General features: G+C 41.8%; 1 protein-coding gene across 4 annotated transcripts in view; it reads left to right on the top strand.

Moving 5' to 3' along the window:
* The window catches only part of ARHGAP9 (Rho GTPase activating protein 9), a 160,527-nt gene extending 155,366 nt beyond the window's left edge, over positions 1-5,161 (top strand). For all 4 annotated transcript variants that reach the window (XM_088465894.1, XM_088465895.1, XM_088465892.1 and 1 more), the window contains one exon: positions 4,533-5,161. In XM_088465894.1, coding sequence (XP_088322020.1) covers positions 4,533-4,722 — 190 coding nt within the window. In that variant the 3' untranslated portion in view covers positions 4,723-5,161. The remainder of the gene's footprint in view (positions 1-4,532) is intronic.
* The last annotated feature ends 13,681 nt before the right edge of the window (positions 5,162-18,842 follow it).

Raw genomic sequence — 18,842 nt, 5'->3', positions numbered from 1 at the left:
CGTCCATTTCAGACTGTCCAACATGAAGATTTTCATTAAAGGAAGGAACATTACTCGTTCATCGTTCAAAAAATCATTCATTACACTTCAAAAAATCGTTCACTTTTTCAAGGGAAAATCTGACAGAAAAATCGTTACATGTGTATGAACCTTTAGAGTTCACTGTACAATATATCTCTCCAATCTGAGCAAAAATCTGTATCATATGTTGCATAACGAGTTATGTTCCTCAGGGTTTATTATCATTATTATCCTTTATTTATATGGCACCACAAGGGATCCGCAGCACCTTACATAGTACAAAAACAGAAACTGTGAACAAAAATGAGAATGAAAGTGACTTACAATACAGAACATTGCAGAACATGGACATTGTTTATAAACATTGCTGCATCAGCGGTCATGATATTGAAATAAGCAGCAGGGTGGCAGAGCCCAAAGGTTGGGTGCCGTTGTAGGCAGTGGGGAGGATATGTTGGTAGAAGTGAGGGAAGGAAAAGCTTATGAGGGAATAGAGGTCCTGCTCGTGAGAGTTTACAGTCTAAAGGGGGGGGGGAGACAGTCAGGTGTTACACAGAGTAGAGAGACAGTGAGCAAAGATTCTGGGCCAGTGGGTTAGGATGAGAGCTGGTTGGCTTTGATGAAGAAGTGGGTCTTGAGAGTCCATTTGAAGCAAAGTGGATAGTCTGATAGGAAGAGGGAGAGAGTTCCTGAGATGGGGAGCAGTCCAGGCAAAATTTTGTAGGCGATAGTGGGAGGAAGTAATGAGCTGGTAGGAGAGTCGGCATTCATGGGTAGAGTGAGGTGGGCAGGCTGGAGTTTGAAGAGTGATGAGATCAGCATTGTAAACAGGAGAGTATTGGCTAAGGGTTTATGATACAGTAATGATGTCCTCGGATATCAGCCAATAGAAAACAAGAAATCAAACCATAGTGTGATACTGTAAGAACAAATGGAGTGACAATGGGGCTAACAGTGCTCAATAATTCATATTTGTTATCCATCTTGGAAGGTCTGAGCGTCTTGAAGGTTCCACATCATCTATTTTCTATATTGCTCTAAGGTTGTTGTTTTGGCTACAACCAGAATTCACTCAGGCTGTACAATACCTTAGAGGAGTGCCATTATGCACCTCATACTCCACATTCACTGTAATGATGTTACTGTAGTTATCCATTGACCACTTGCCTCTTCTTGAGTCACTATAAAACAGTTGAGACTCTAGTACTTGGTAATTATCCTCAAGAAGATACAACAACATTTACTCAGAGAACTACCGGGCTTTGTTCAATAAAATAACCTCTGCTTTACAGAGTGGCATGCATTGTTAATTAATGGACAGCCAAATGAATATGGTTGAAGTTATTGCTCTGCTGAGACTGTATGTATTTCAGACTTAAGCTAGGTACAAGATATGTCGGTAAACGTCGGCGTCGTGAACGTCGGACCTGCGGGCAGACACAGATGATGGTTGTTCAGTGTGTACAAACAACCATCATCTGCAGATATATCTGTATAGTGTGTACCCCCCTTAATCAAATTGAGATCCCATCAAAAGCTCTTTGGTCTCTTCAGCATTAAATTTCTCAGTTCACTTGAGTCATCTGGGCTTGAGATTAGGCCTCTGATAGTCTGCTAAGGAGGGAGACAATAGAGCCCCCAAACTACAATTTTACTTCTTTGCTTCCCACCTGTCTCACTGAGTACTGTGGCACAAAATCTGCATTTCTATTGAATCCTGCTTAGCTAATACCATTTTGCTTTCTTACTTTGGTTTCACTCTAGAGTAGAGGCTCTGAATTAAAGTGGTTCCCACTGTGGCATTCTCACTGAAGTCTGGAACAAAATTAAAAAATGTAATCTCCTTTCCAAACTTCCTGCCCTTGTACCACTATAAGACAACCCAGCATTTCACCCTGAATCTGATCACTCTTGATTATCCGTATGGCTTAAACTGCCCTCTTTTTTTCTTATGGATGTTTTTCCCAAAGGGGGATTTTCTTGATTTACAGAAATTCAGAACAAATACCAGATCCTGAACACAGACTTTTGTAGCAGAAGCATATTCAATTCTCTTGTGTTCAGTACACAGTCAGATAATTCCCTGAATCAACGGAAGTTTATTTTTTTCCTTTTTGCTGGCATGTATCTTATGAATTATCTAAAAAAATTAGATAGAGGGGGAGTAGAGGAAAGAAGAAAGAAAGCACCACAGATAATAAACTAACATTTAACAATCTTGAATTCCCACACTGATAAGTATCAAAATGTGAAAATAGCTTATCTAACTTAGCGGACATTCTGACTGTGCTGGTACCCAGTCATTGTGGACTCATGTCCTCCACTGTCCCACAGACAAACCTCTCCTGTATAGAATGAGCAGTGGGACAGAAGAAGGTGTAGTATGATGCATTGTTAGATTGCTCTTCAACGCGTTTTGTCACAACAACTGCACCAGGGTAAGGGTCTATTATGTTGGAAAGATACGTGCATAATCAACACCATTAAGTGATTAATGAATCTAATTATCACCAATATATAGGTTAGCAGTCTTGGTGTACAATGGACTTTGCTCATAGTATAATTAACAGTATTCCTCAATATTAGGATGTTGTAGGCTAAAAAGTTTCTGCACCATACACTGCTATTATGCAGTAAGCATTAACAATGATACGTGTATCAAACTCCTGTTTCTAGCATTGTAACTATGTAGCAATAGTAACCTCAAAATGACGAATCTGTTTCTTAATCCATTTCATTTACAATATCGTGTCTAACATAATTATATCATCTGGTTTACTTTTCTTTGTTTTATATTTATTTGTATAACATGACTCATAAGATCATAGGATGGCTTTAATCAAGTAATTCACTTTAAAGAAAAAAAGTTTTTTCTCTCGGCATCAGATGGCTGAGATAAAGCTTTATTAGGAGCTCATCTGTCTATGCTCCATTACATGGAAGTCTAGTTGTGCCCTCCTTTTCCTCTGTTAGTATCAGCTGTCATAGATACCACTGGCCTGCCTCCAACACTCAGCAGGTCCCTATTAGAATTGTAACAGAACCCAGGTGAGTTCAGCCTCAGGCTAGAGATGACATCACCTCTCTCAGGTGTTACCACTAACCTCCAGAAACAGATGACTCATGCGGGGAATCATCCATTTGCCAGCCACTATAAGAACCTGCTTAGTGCACTATCAATTGTGTTCTATATAGCTGCTCACGCCTACAGAATTATACTCTCCAGTATACTTTTCTATGAGTGTTGTTTAAACTCCGGTGTTTGGTTTCCTCGACATCAGCACATCTGCGGTGTTTCCAGGCCTCATACCAGCTAAGTATTCTGTTGCTTTCACGGTGGGTACTAACCACACTGGGCCCTCCCTGAGTAAAGTTCGTATGCTCTTGTTGGGATTCCTGGTGAAGTCCTGTGGGGGTCTTAGCATTCTCGTAAAAGTATTTGGCTGTGCCAATTCCACCTGTTTGCATTATCATCTTTGTGGGTGTGTGTGATTATGATAGTTTATAAACAAAAGTCGCAGTAATTATACACTTATTATTATACACTTGCTGCCTGCTTTGAGCTCCAGGATTATTGCAATATACTGTACTCTGTGTATCTCATTGCATGATACGCAGTGTTGCCACAGTGCCAATACGTATATGTCTTTCATTGCACGCTACCTGCTGTTTCCACAGTGCCAACAAATCTGTGCCTTTCATTACACGCGACGCACTGTTCCATACATGTATCTGCTCTGTCCAAGCAGTGCCGACACATCCGTATACTCTATTGCACGCCGTGCACTGTTCAAACAGTGCCAACACTTCTGTGTACTTTGTGGCATGCTACCAAAATCCCACACTTTGTGTACCTTTGGCATTTGTGCCTACTGTGTTAAACACCTCAGGGTATTCCGTGGCTACCACCTCTCGGAGTATCGCAGCTATACCTCTTTTGGTGTGTTGCCCCGTAGAAGCAGGATACTTCACATCCTGGTGGGACAAAAACCAATCCCCATATTCCCCTGGATCAGGTTGTCTGATCACATGATTGTGGCCCAATCTACTCCATTCCAGTTGCATGCTCTCCTGTTTATAATATTTATGATTTTGTACAGAATAATGTTAAATAGGGGACATGTATCGTTCCCCTGGGTCTCCCCCTCCTGTCCTCACCCCCCGAGGGATTTTGCATGCAAACAAAATTGCAATCATTTTTTTTTTTATTGGATCCCGCGGATATTGGGAGCTCACATACCGTCTGTAATCCAAACTTGGGCGCAAAATTTGTTGGAGTGCAAAATCCCACTCTCAATTGAATATGCCCCCTAGAGTATATACTGTGCTATCTAATGATGGGAAATCCTGATTCTATGATAATTGGTAATATTGCATTATGATAGTGTATAAAGAAAGGTCACAGTAATTTACTAACGCCATTATCTCCATACAATCACCTGCAGATAACGTAATAAATGCATTATACTGTGGTATACCTTTTGCCATTAATTCCCATCTTCTGCTCGCAGAGTCAAAGAACACTCCGAGATGAATCGCATGACCACTCAGAACGTCGGCATTGTCTTTGGGCCAACACTGATGAGGCCGGAGAAAGAACAGTTTGCAAACATTGCTGCCAATATGGTTTATCAGAACCAAGTGGTGGAACATTTTCTCACTCACTACGAGGAGATCTTTCCAAGTGGTCCAGAGGAATAGAGACATCTGTTCTAAGCAGAAGCTATGAAGAAACTAAGTTGGTTATTTTTAAAACCATTATACTGCACTTTGCAGTGGTATTCTTGTTCTACAATGAGCAGGCAAGACCCAGAACTTATCTATTATATTCCAGTCCGTCAGCATCAGACACACGTGACCCTTTATCATGGAGTCTTACAAAGTGCATTATATAAAATATAAAGTTACTACACTGGCAGATAAAGAAAAAACATATTAGTGAAATAATGGACAAAGGAATGAAGATCAGATAATGATATTGGCAGAGACATTTCCACCTTGGACTCCTAATGCATCTTTTTTGGCTCCCATTGGATGTGTTTCAAGGTCAATCGTATGAAGTTTTAAAAGCAGATGTTCAGATTTATTGCTGATTCTTTGTTGTTGTTGTTTTTTACCATGTGCTTAAAGACTGAATTATGCCAAATCCAGTGTGGGCTCTTTCTTTAGATGTTTTCTGAAGGACATATTAGAGACTGGAAAAAGCACTGAACAAGGGTAATATAAACATGGTGTCTAACAGGAACTGTTGCATTATAGATGGATAACAAACTTAAGATAACAAATAAGGGTGACAGCAAAAGGTAAATTCCAAAAGAGTAATGCAATTGCGCACATGGAAAGTTTGCGCCTCCTGATGCTTTGGCCCAAGAGTGTGCTTAGTTTTATTCTTAAGTGTAAATATTGGATTTTATTTTATGGGATTGGTTTATGTAACTACAACTCAGCGCGGGCACACCAGTCTGTAATGTAAGCTGCTTCCACATTTATTTACTCCCTGGCGGATCACACAGTTTCACACACTGCACTAGGGTGCCCGCTGGCTACTACGGCATAGGCTCTGCTTATCATTTCCTGAGATAAGCACAGGCTGCCTAGTTTATACCATGTCACCGAGTACTGTATACCTCTGCATCACAAACTCAGTAGATTGATAAATCTGTCTACTTATATTTTGCCAATAAATAATGTTTCCTGTTCTACATAGTGAGTGATTGCCAAGTGTTCCACTAACATGGTAAATAATGCAAGGTGCTATGGGATTGGTGAAAACAAAATATATCACCCAGTTCCCCCCTCCCTCCAATCTCATCCAATGTGTGGGCCACATCCTTAATGGTTGGCCTATAGAAATGGGCATTATGAAGATTTCAGTAACTCCTTCCTTTGCTATTTTGGTGTACACAGTGACAGAAAAGCATCGTATTGATGATGTTATTATTACTGCACTATACTGCCTTTGATCAGTTCTAGCCCAGTGCTAAGAAGACAAACTGAGGGAGCAAGGGTCAGAGCCAAGGGTGGAGTGGAATAACCCTGTATATTTCCAACTCTAAATTACTATGTGAATATAAACATAGTATTTGTGTAATATATACAAAACCATGCAGCACAGAAACTGCTTTCATATCCTTTATGTATAGTTTTCCAGGTGTAAGCCTGTGCGCATTATATACTGTAGATTTGCTTTAGCCTGTAGTTATTTGTAGAAATAGCTAACTGCAAGCTCATCCATAAAGGATTAGCAGGGAATGTGTTTTAATAGCAGTACTGTCTGCAGGCATAAGTAATTTCATTGTATTTATAGAAAAAACCATTCTATTGTTTGTCTTTCAAGATACAGGGACTCATGCAGAAATGGACATAAATGCATACTTGTCAACTCTCCCTGATTGTCAGGGAGACTCCCTGAAATAGTAGCAATCTCCCTGACTCTCTGTCCAGCAATCTCCCTCATTGCACCTTAGCTGTTATTTAAAAAAAGCATAGATATATACATTCCAATGGAGTCAATAGTATAATTTCCTTCCATTGGTATACGGCACAATGGTCCCTATGGCTACATGCATTTTCTGAAAGTATCAGTGTGTTTTCATCAACAAGTAGATCTTACTAACTGCTTTGGGGCTCATTTACATTTGGATTTAAATCAATTTTATGGCACGCCTCTCATATGCAGCAGTACACGCCCACTTTACAGCCGTGCTCATAGGTGTTGTTTTCATAATCTCCATTAAATGCTTTTTCAAAAGTAGGCAAGTGTACGTAAATGGATTACTACCCACAAAATAATTTTTTTTTACACCCAAAATGTAAGGTATCTCTTACAAGTCTGCACTTAGAGGACATGTTAACGCTCCTTACACTCTGCAGAGCTGAAGAAGCTGCAGATACTCCTATTAAGAGGTATATATGTTGGGGTTAAACACACAACTGTCAGTTTGTGCTGATGATGGTGATCACCAGTACAGATCTTGCCTTTGCTGTTAAAAAACATCCTCCTCCTCCTAAAAGTACAACCAGAATTAGTACTGCTTGTGTCAAAATTGGGGGAGAGTACCCCTAAAAAACAAACATGTCGCTACCAGCTCCTTCTAGGTCTAGGAGCAGTGTAGCATTGTTCATGTGGTTATAATAATTTGCAAGCCTTAAAAAGGAAGAGATGCCCCATGTAATCGAGGTGAGAAATTAAGGGGAGCAAGAGAGACTGTGTCAGAGTGAGTGAGTTTTATTTGGAATAATGTGTATAAGGGGCACAACTGTGTGGCATAATGTGTAAGGATCACTACTGTGTGGTATACCATGTATAAGAGGTACTACTGTGTGGCGTAACATTAATAAGGGGTTCTACTGTGTGGATAACGTGAATAAGTGACACTACTGTGGCATAATATGAATAAGGGGCACTACTGTGTGATCTAATGTGAATAAGGGGCACTATTGTATGATGTAACATGAATAAGGGACACTACTGTGTGGTGTAATGTGAATAAGGGGCATTATTGTGTGGTGTAACTTAAATAAGGGGCACTACTGTGTGGTGTAATGTGAAAAAGGGGCACAACTGTGCGGAGTAATGTGAATAAGGTTGAACTACTGTGTGGCGTAATTTGAATTGGGGGTACTATTATATGACCAAGCACCTTTCTCGAGAGACCATACCCCTTATTTGGTGCAATGTCCCTATTTCAAATATGGGGGGGGACACCAATGCTTTTTTTGGCTCAGGGCATCAAAATGTCTAGTTACGACTTTGCATATAATGCCGTACAGTTCAACATGTACGATAACAAACAATACCACTAAGTCACTATCAGAAGTACGTTTCCAGATTGCTTTACTCTTATTTTATGTGTGTGTGTTTTATTATGTGTGCATGTGTCTGCATAACAGAGTAATGTATAAGCAGGGCCGGTGCTAAGGTGTTCGGCGAACCCCTGCCTACTATAAATTTGCACCCACCCATTTTTTATAAAGGGACAGCGTGCACCGAAAAAGGGGCGTGATCTCACAAGAAAGGGATGTGGCCACCCAATAGTACCCTCAATTCAAATTATGCCACACAGTAGCACAATATTATTCACATTACGCCGCACATAGGGCCTGATTCAGAGCCGGATGCTCTGACCAGAGCGCTCGCTCTGAATCAGGGCCCTCCTACATGAAAATGGAGCGTCCTCCTGGACGCTCGCATAGCTGTGGGTGACTACCCACAGCTTATGCGAGCGTCCATGATGATGGTCGCGATGGTTTTGACCATCGCGACCATCGGGCTTGCAACGGAGACCCTGCGGTAGGGTCTCGCTGCCGCAAGCCCTGGAGTGATTTTGGCTCTATCAGATCCAAAATCACTCCCACTGACATCACTACTGATGTCACTGGTGCCAGCTTCAGACGGTAGGTGTTCCCATGGGAACGCCTCCGTCTGGCAGCCACGCCCCCGGCATGCCCACCAAAGGGGGCGTGCTGTCAACATTGAAAAGCACGCCCCCTTTGGTGCGAGACCCGGAGCGACGGCTATCCCGTCGCTAGCCGGGTCTCGCGCATGCGCACGACGGAGCTCCCTCTGTCGGGTGCATGCGCAGTGGGGTAACATCGACCCGCTTGCGAGCATCCTGCGCTTTCGAGCGGGTCTGAATGACCCCCATAGTGCCCCTGATTCACATTACACCACATAGCAGTGTCTCTTATTCATGTTATGACACACAGTAGTGCCCCTTACGTACAGTGCCACTGCCCACAGTACTGCCCCTTATATACATAATGCCCACAGTATTATTGCCCATTATACACATAATGCCCACATTAGTAGTGCCACTTACACATAATTTCCACAGTAGTACTGCCCCTTACATGCCATGCCCACAGTAGTAGTGCCCCTTACACATAATGCCCACAGTAGTAGTGCCCCATACATATAATGATCACAGTATTAGTGACCCTTATGCAATACCCTCAGTAGTAGTGCCCCTATGCAATGCCCACAGTAGTAGTGCCCCTATAAAATGCACACAGTAATAGTGCCCCCTATACAATGCCCACAGTAGTAGTGCCCCTTAACCAATGCCCACAGTAGTAGTGCCCCTTATACAATAGTAGTGTCCCCTATTCAATGCCTACAGTACTAGGGCCCCTATACAATGCCCACAGTAGTAGTGTCCCCTATACAGTGCCCACAGTAGTAGTACCCTTGATACAATGCGCACAGTAATAGTGCCCCTTACATATAAAGACACACAACACTGTACTTACCTGAATCCCTGCTCCTGCACCCGCCTCCATCTCACAGCTCCTTGCCGTTGGCACTGTGGGAGAGACGTCATGACGTTTCTCCCAACACCCACTTCAGGAGCAGGAAGGTGGCAAATAAAGAAGGTGGCAGTGGCAGCTCCTTGCTGTGCAGGGCCAGCTGAGCGTCCTGTGTGTAAGAACTAAGTAGAATTGTTGATGGTAAAGGTTTACAGAAAAGGATTTTTTCATGATATACTGTATATGGGATGGCAAACAGTTAAAGGTAAAAAAGAGTAGCAAGAAGGAAGAACAAACAGGGGAGGGTAGTGAAAGTGGGAGAGTGAAAGACAGAACTAAATAGAGAGCCGAACGCAGTCAGACAGGAGGGAAGGACTAAAGAAAAAGGGACAGGTAGGAAGATCAGACTATGGCATTGTTTTATTATTTTATATGTTTAAATGTAGAAACAATATGTGGGCTGCTATGTATTAAGTCAACTCAGCAACATGCTAATTAATTATTTTATTCACGAGAGGAGGAATAAAAATTCTGTGTAGTTATTTATTTGAAATATATTGTTGACGAAACACATCAGCTGAAAGCTGTGAATGAGGAGAAGGCTCTCTGCAATTATCTTCTTCTATCTTGACACTCTTTCTAGCGGTGTTTAGGAAAGATATGACAGCTTTCACAGAGTTTCAAGCTTCATAAGTAAGATGGCCATTATGTTAATACCTTATCTGTATTTGGGCTTTATATATATCGTATAGACCTAGAGACATAACCATGAATCCATGTATACAGGGGAATCCAAAAACTGGACTTTTATAGCTGTCTAATGAAGGGGCCCATTTATCAATAATCACATGCTTCAATGCTATCTAGGTGCGATATTAGCACCCATCATCGCATTGCAGCATGCGATAGCACACAAAGGGACAGGGGCTCAGAAAGGAGCCTGTCCCTGCAATATGGTCAGAGTGAAGTGAAAGCGTCAGTGGTCTCTTCACTTCTTCACTATTAGGACTACTGAGCATGAGCTGTCTACAGATCATACAAGTCTAGCCCATAGGCTACAGCAGCACTACACCATCTTCAGATGGTGTAAGCTGCGGGGACCAAACTCTAGAAGGCTTTGCATACCAGAGTTTGGTACATCTGACAGCTTTGCAACCCCCATAGAAACCTATGAGCGATGCAGATGCAGTCAGTAATGAAAGGACTGCATATCTGCTGCGGTACCATCCTGGTAACTTTTTCCGCAAATATTAGGTGTCCCCTTTACAGTATGTAAAGGGGACACCTAATATTTGCGGAAAAAATTTATTTTCGGGGAATATGCTGCAAATATTTAATGATAAATAGGACCCATAGTGAGCTGTATCTTGCTGTAGGATAAAATATTATTGTTTATTTACAGCCATGGCCAAAAGTTTTGAGAATGACACAAGTATTGGTTTTCACAAAGTTTGCTGCTTCAGTGTTTTTAGACCTTTTTGTCAGATGTTATTATGGTATACTGAAGTAAAATTACAAGCATTTCATAAGTGTCAAAGGCTTTTATTGACAATTACATTAAGTTTATGCACAGCGTCAATATTTTCAGTGTTGACCCTTCTTTTTCAAGACCTCTGCAATTCGCCCTGGCATGCTGTCAATCAACTTCTGGGCCACATACTGACTGATGGCCGCCCATTCTTGTCTAATAAATGCTTGGAGTTTGTCAGAATTCGTGGTTTTGGTTTGTCCACCCACCTCTTGAGGATTCACCACAAGTTCTCAATGGGATTAAGGTCTGGGGAGTTTCCTGGCCATGGACCCAAAATTTTGATGTATTGTTCCCTGAACCACTTATTATCAATTTTGCCTTATGGCAAGGTGCTCCATCATGCTGGAAAAGGCATTGTTCATCACCAAATTGTTCTTGGATGGTTGGGAGAAGTTGCTCTTGGAGGATGTTTTGGTACCATTCTTTATTCATGGCTGTGTTTTCTTAGGTAAAATTGTGAGTGAGCTCACTCCCTTGGCTGAGAAGCAAATCCACACATGAATGGTCTCAGGATGCTTTACTGTTTGCATGACACAGGACTGATGGTAGCGCTCACCTTTCCTTCTCCAGACAAGCATTTTTTCAGATGTCCCAAACAATCTGAAAGAGTATTCATCAGAGAAAATAACTTTACTCTGGTCCTCAGCAGTCCAATCCCTGTACCTTTTGCAGAATATCAGTCTGTCCCTGATGTTTTTCCTGGAGAGAAGTGGCTTCTTTGCTGCCCTTCTTGACACCAGAGGAAGAACAATGATTTCAAGCTCCACCCTCCTTTTAAAGCTTCCAGTCTGCTATTCTATCTCAATCAGCATGACAGAGTGATCTCCAGCCTTGTCCTCGTCAACACGCTCACCTGTGTTAACGAGAGAATCAATGACATGATGTCAGCTGGTACTTTTGTGGCAGGGCTGAAATGCAGTGGAAATTTTGTTTTTGGGATTGAGTTCATTGTCATGGAAAAGAGGGACTTTGCAATTAATTGCAATTCATCTGATCACTCTTCATGACATTCTGGAGTATATGTAATTGCCATAATAAAAACTAAAGCAGCAGTCTTTGTGAAAACCAATACTTGTGTCATTCTCAAAACTTTTGGCCATGGCTGTATATAGTATACTTACTGGGACTGCTGTAGAGTCGGGATTAAAATGGGTATGCTAGGAATATACAGGGACAGGGCTGGACTGGCCACCTTAGGGCCAGCTCGAGGAGCGAGGAAGGAAGTGTTTCCCGCCCTCCACCCCACTGCTCTGGATTCACTATGATCTCAGGGAGACGGAAGGGGTGGAGGCATTGATGGGTCAGCGATGTGATGTGCTGGGCCGGGAAGAGCCGAGGGAGCGTGCCGCGAGGCCAGGTCCCCGTGACTTGCGGCACGTCTCCTTGAAATAACCACGCCCCCTTCACTAACTAGTGCACCTAAGGCGCGCAGGGCAGAGTGCCATGGCTGATATACAGCCCCAGTCCGTCCCTGTACAGGGAGGTGATGAATTCCATATGGTGAGTGCTAGTTTAGCACTGTGTATCTCGGAGGTGCACAGTCTAACAAGGTGCAAATTTTCACCCTGGACACCTGCAACAGTGACATGTTTTCTAAGTGTTAGGATATGCCAGATTGAAGGTAAATAGGAAGATATATTAGTAGGGTTTTTTTTATAAAAATAAGGCAAAAAGCTATGCACATTTATGCAGAAACTCCTGGGTGCTGCAAGTGCTATAAAGATACATTTAACTACTAACTGAGATGGGTTAAAAAGGTAATAAATGGACAGACAAGATAGAGTAGTGGAGGCAATGAGTGGTTTGGAGATTTGCAGGTAAAGGTGATAAGAACAATACAGGTAAGTTGTGTAGGAAGGAAGAGGGGAAGAGGGCTTCATTAATTTATAGTGGGCCTCACCATTTCTGATAGCAGCCCTACAAGCCATCATCATCAGCTGTACTGAATTTTCAAATGCCCTTTACTAAGTGTCAAAGCCTCCTAACAGGCATACAATGCTTACATCCCTTTCCTCCCCCGTTCTGCCTGTGGTTGTAACCAAGGTTTGCAAGGGGAAAAATACATGCGTGTCTGCACAACTGTGTATATGTGCATTTGTTTTGTGACCAGTGCGTATTAACACAAGATATGCTATGCAAACTGGGATACCTTCAACCCTACATCAGCCACACTGTGTATACGTGTCTCTCACTCTATCTTTATATAGACAGAGATGTGTCCTCTTGCATCTTTTCCCGGTAACGCTGCAAACATGCGCACACATCGCGCCAAGTGATTAGCTACGCCTTGCCGTGCTCTGCGTTCGCACCATGCAATCCTATAGTCGGTTGCGCAACTTGTAGCGAGTTGCCTCACAAGCGGCAAATATGCAAGAGGACATATCTGTAGATAGATAGATATATAGAAATGCCGACGACCGGGAAGCCGTCTGACAAAATCTCGATGCTGCAAGCCTCAATGCTGAAAATCCCGACTGGGGCTGGTAAGTACCATAACCCTCCCCTCTCCCCCCCTAATCCTAAAATTCCCTTAGTGGTGCCTAACCCTAACCTCTCCACGGGGGTGCCTAAACCTAACCCCCCCTCCCTGACCCTAAACCTAACCCTCCCAGGGTGGTGCCTAACCCTAACCTCCCCCCAGGGGTTCCTAAATCTAACCCCCCCTCCCCGCACCCTAAACCTATCCCTCCCGGGGTGGTGCCTAACCCTAAGTCCCCCCAGGGATCTCTAAACCTAACCCTCCCCCCCTGTGGTTAAGCTCTAATACTGCCCAGCTTACCTTCATTCGGGAAGCCATCTGTCTAGATTCCGGCGTCGGGATTTAGACGGACGTCAGGATTTCGACACCTGTCTTTAGTCCCGCATTGGTATTTAGACGCCGGGATTTAGACAGAAGGTCTCCCGGCCATCTGCATTTTGACGATAGATAGATAGATAGATAGATAGATAGATAGATAGACGCCTTACCACTTTTCTTTCCTCCCACTCCCTCCTTGACCCTTTTCAGTCCTGCTTCCGTTCTCTCCACTCCACTGAAACTGCCCTCACGAAAGTCAGCAACGACCTCCTTGCTGCCAGATCCAAAGGCCACTACTCTCTTCTTATTCTCCTTTATTTCTCTGCTGCTTTTAACACTGTGGACCACCCTCTCCTGCTGCATATCCTTCACTCCCTTGGTCTACGTGACACTGCCTTCTCCTGGCTGTCATCCTACCTCTCTGACCGATCTTTCTCAGTTTTCTCTCATGACTCCTCTCCCCACCCACAGCCTCTTACAGTAGGTATTCCCCAAGGTTCTGTTCTTGCACCTCTCCTATTCTCCCTCTATACTTCCTCTCTAGGTGAACTCATCAGCTCTTTTGACCTCCATTATCAACTCTATGCTGATGATACTCAAATCTACCTTTCCTCCACTGATCTCTCCCCCTCTCTTCTGACTCATATCTCCAACTGTCTCTCTGCTATCTCTTACTGGATGTCCCAGCGATTTTTTAAACTTAATATGTCTAAGACAGAGCTGATCGTCTTCCCACCCTCCCACATAACCTCACTTCCCACTATTTCTTTATCAATTGATGGAATAACTATCTCATCTAGTCCCAAGGTGCGCTGTCTTGGAGTTATTCTGGACTAATCCCTCTCCTTCAAACCACATATCCAGAACCTTTCACAGTCCTGTCGTTTCCATCTCAAAAATATTCAGATCAGACCCTATCTCACCCAGGATGCTACTAAAATACTCATACACTCACTGGTCATCTCCAGATTGGACTACTGTAACCTCCTCCTATCTGGCCTCCCCAAATCCCATCTCTCTCCTCTCCAGTCTATCCTTAATGCTGCTGCACAGCTTATCTTCCTCTCCAAACGCTCTACATCTGCCTCCCCTCTCCTACAAGCCCTCCACTGGCTCCCCTTCCCTTTTAGAACCCAATTTAAGGTTCTCACGCTCACTTACAAAGCCCTCACCCAATCTTCTCCCATATATATCTCTGATCTCATCTCCCTTCACTCTCCTCTTCGCTCTCTTCGTTCAACTAATGCACACCGCCTTTCATGCCAGCTGATTACTTCCTTCCACTCCTGCCTCCAAGACTTTGCCCGCGCTGCTCCCCACCTCTGGAACTCTCTCCCACTCCCCATCAGACTCTCCACCTCTTTACACTCCTTCAAACGGGCTCTTAAGACCCACTACTTCATCAAAGCCTTCCAGCTATCATTCTAACTCCCTGCTACATGCTCCTTCCTCCCCATCTGTGTCACCCCTGTTTGTCGTCCCCTCCTTTAGAATGTAAGCTCTTATGAGCAGGGCCCTCTACCCTCTTGTGCTTCTCCCTACTTTAGTTTCATCTACTTCTTACTCACCACTAGGGCACATAACGCTTGGTTGCTTATGCTCTGTTGCTTATCTGTGTGTTATGGTCACTAATGTTGCAATATATATTATCCATGTCCTTGTCCTGTAGTGTATTGTTCTGTAAGTCGCTTGTGTACAACTTGTTTAAGGAACTTTGTAAGGCGCTGCGGGACATTTGTGGTGCCATATACATAAATGATAATAATAATAATAGATAGATAGAGGATGTAGTCATGAAGCCGACAGTCTAAATGCCGACCACCGGCTTCCTGACTCTCTAATCCCGGCAAGGTACTAATGACAGGCATCGAAAACGCCTAAACGGGGGGTTAGGTTTAGGCACTATGGCGGGGATTAGGGTTAGGCACCCCTAAGGGAGGGTTAGGGTTAGGGGGGAAAATAGGGTTAGTGATATCCTCCCTTTTTAACGATCGGGACCTTCACCCTTGCCCGGGCTGCCGCTGTCAAGAATTGAACCGTTGGCCATGTGGCCTGCGGTAATACCTACTAAACCCATAGATAGATAGATAATCTTTGTCATCTTTTTGAATTTTGTTATTAAAGTATTTAATTTATCAAATAGGCCAGTTCTTAGATAGATAGATAGATAGATAGATAGATAGATAGATAGATAGATAATCTTTGTAATCTTTTTGAAATTTTTTATTAAAGTATTTAATTGATCAAACAGTTCTTTGATATGACTTAAATTCTGCAATATAAGTTTTATATCTTTGTACATTTGTATTATGTTTAGGTTATTTAGTGTAATCACCTTGTGCATTTTGCTCAGCATTATTTATATCCTAAAGTAATCATGAGAGTGAGGGGACATAAGGATTTTTTTACATGTTCCTTCTTTTGTGTTATGTAATGTTTTTATTGCATGTAGCATCTTTTATGGGCCTATTCATCATCACTAATGGGCCCATTATATGCGGAAACGCTAGTTTCAGCATGTTTTATGTAACAGGACCATTCTTTATGAGGGCCACCTAATATTCAGCAAACTCCAAAAACTGTTGATAGTGATAGTGCTGATTCCCAATGCCCTATTTCTTCTTATGGTAAGGAGTTTCGGCATTGCAAAGAGGGATCCGAGCTTTCTCCACACAGAGTAACATTTGGCTGTGCGCATGCTTTTCGGAGCAGCTGTCCCGGCACCGGAACAATACTGAATTGGTCTGGTAATTATGTACCCGCTGTCTCAACTTGCGGCGTGTTGGATACTTAATTATCGGGTGCCGGATATCGTGTGTTTTTGTGTGATGGAACATTTTTATTACATGTCCTATTTATTGGTGTAATGGAATGTTTTTATTGCATATGCTCAGAAATATCTACATTTTTAAAAACTAGCATATGTAATAAATAAACCCATCCACTCGGGAGCCTCTGATACAGGGATACCGAATATTGAACATGAGTTACAATTTAAAAAAAAGAAACAGACAAAAATACTGTAACATAATCAAAGCAAGTCTGTTTTGAAAATATTACATTTATATTAGAAATGTAAACATTTTTTCTAATCAATGCTCAATTAACATTTTAAAAAAGTTTTAATGATCTTTTCATATTTTCACTAAACTCTAATTCACAGAAAATATCAAATTAAACACTTGAAATGCTGTCAATTTATTCATTGTATGGAGTTGGTAGCACAGCTTTATCAGTGAGAGTTCTGTAAAATAGGAAGAACAATTTGTTTATTGAAAACTAGAATGCAACAATATGTTATATGGGTCATATATATGGAGTTAAATTTATATATATATATATATACACTCACATACTGCATAAATTTGTATTGTCAGGTTAACATGTTATATTGATAATTAATCTGAAAATTTATTAGTACATAATATATAAAAAATAGATAAAATGTGCATTCTTTTTCAAGCCAACATGTTAAATACAAAAAAATTGTCATTAAAAGTTATTCACAAACTAGTAAAAATATTGCCTCTCAATAGATTTGTATTTGTACAGCATGCTCCTTTATTCTTAGCCTGCATTTAGCTAGGAACACCCTAATTCACCGAGCGCCATCCATCAGAAGATGCACCGCATGCAGATACCACTGTCTTCTTCAGAATCATGAGCATCCCACAAAAACCGGCTCAGCGCTCTCTCACAAACAATAGGCTGATAATCTCACATAGCAGCATATATTCACGCAGCAAGGGCACATGCTTATAATACATTTCAAGATATCTGTTCTTTATATGTTCTGTGATAAGGTTAAGATGATTAAAACTAATTTATCTTTATATTCAGGAATTAAATATATAAAGATTGTATATACATAAGAAGTATTTTGTGCTTTAAATAATATTTTGAAAGGAATAACATATACATGAGGCATAGGTATTGTTTATGTATTTTTATTATTCATGATCCTTCATGCTCTGGGCCAAACACAACCAAAGAAAATGTCTGTGTTGGCCTCAAGATGCCTATGTCTGCTGCAGAGTAAGATGTGTCTCCAATCCTTCAAGCGTTCCCTGAAAACTCACCTCTTCAGGCAAGCTTATCAGATTCCAGAACCACCCACATAACCTTCATAGCTTCCATATGTAACTACATCCCCTTTCACAGTCCACACATAACCTCACACATTGTCTTTCTTTCACATCCTCATGTGTCGACATTTGGCCGACCTTCCGGTGTGACTGGATCATGCAGCCCCCCAAGAAACTCTGCATTCTGGCTGGACCAAAATGCAATATATAGCACCTATCTTTGTGTATCAATGCCTATTTCCTTATAGATTGTAAGCTTGCGAGCAGGGCCCTCCTACCTACAGTACCAGTCAAAAGTTTAGACACACCTTCTCATTCAATGGTTATTGTTTATTTAAATTATTTTCAACGTAGTAGATTAATACTGAAGACCTCAAAACTATGAAAGAACACATATGGAATTATTTTGTAAACAAAAAAGTGTTAACTCAAAATATGTTTTATATTTTATATTCCTCAAAGTAGCCCCATATTGCTTGGATGCTTTGCACACTCTTGGCATTCTCTCCCAACAGCTTCATGAGGTAGTCTCCTGGAATGGTTTTCCAACAGTCTTGAAGGAGTTCCCAGAGGTGCTGAGCACTTGTTGGCTGCTTTTCCTTCACTCTGCGGTCCAACTCATCCCAAACCAGCTCAATTGGGTTTATGCAGATTCAATCTACGCCAATACGCTATGCAAACTGACGTGCGCTCAAACCTGCATCAGCCCAACACGTCAATTTTATATGTACTGGATGTAACAACAAGGTGTGCCCATTTAGATTTTGTAGCACAAATTTATGAATCAGTGATAATTTCCCTACATTTTTTCTGTCCCTGAGATAGTTTGTACTACGTGCTTCCATTCATGGAGAATTGATTGGCTAGATTTTTGAAGGCTGAACTGTGTGTAGGTTCCAAGTACACTTCTATGATCTTTTGTATAACACAATGTAATGTATTATTATGTAGTGATATTGCATGTACTGTGCTATGTGTTTCAAAATGCATATTTAAATGATGTGAATTATAGGATGGTCCATGACCAATCACAGCGAGACTCATAGATGTGTCTATAATAACTTAAGCTATATTGTTGCCAGGGTCATGGTGTTGGAGTCAGAGATAATTTAGAGTGGAGTGGGAATCGGTAGACTTATAAAATTATATACAGTATATA

The sequence above is a fragment of the Taudactylus pleione genome, unplaced genomic scaffold, assembly GCF_031769625.1.
Source record: "Taudactylus pleione unplaced genomic scaffold, aTauple2 ptg000065l, whole genome shotgun sequence".
NCBI classification, from domain to species: Eukaryota; Metazoa; Chordata; class Amphibia; order Anura; family Myobatrachidae; genus Taudactylus; species Taudactylus pleione.
Note: the sequence above shows the minus strand (reverse complement) of the source record. Positions and strands in the feature narration are given on the sequence as shown.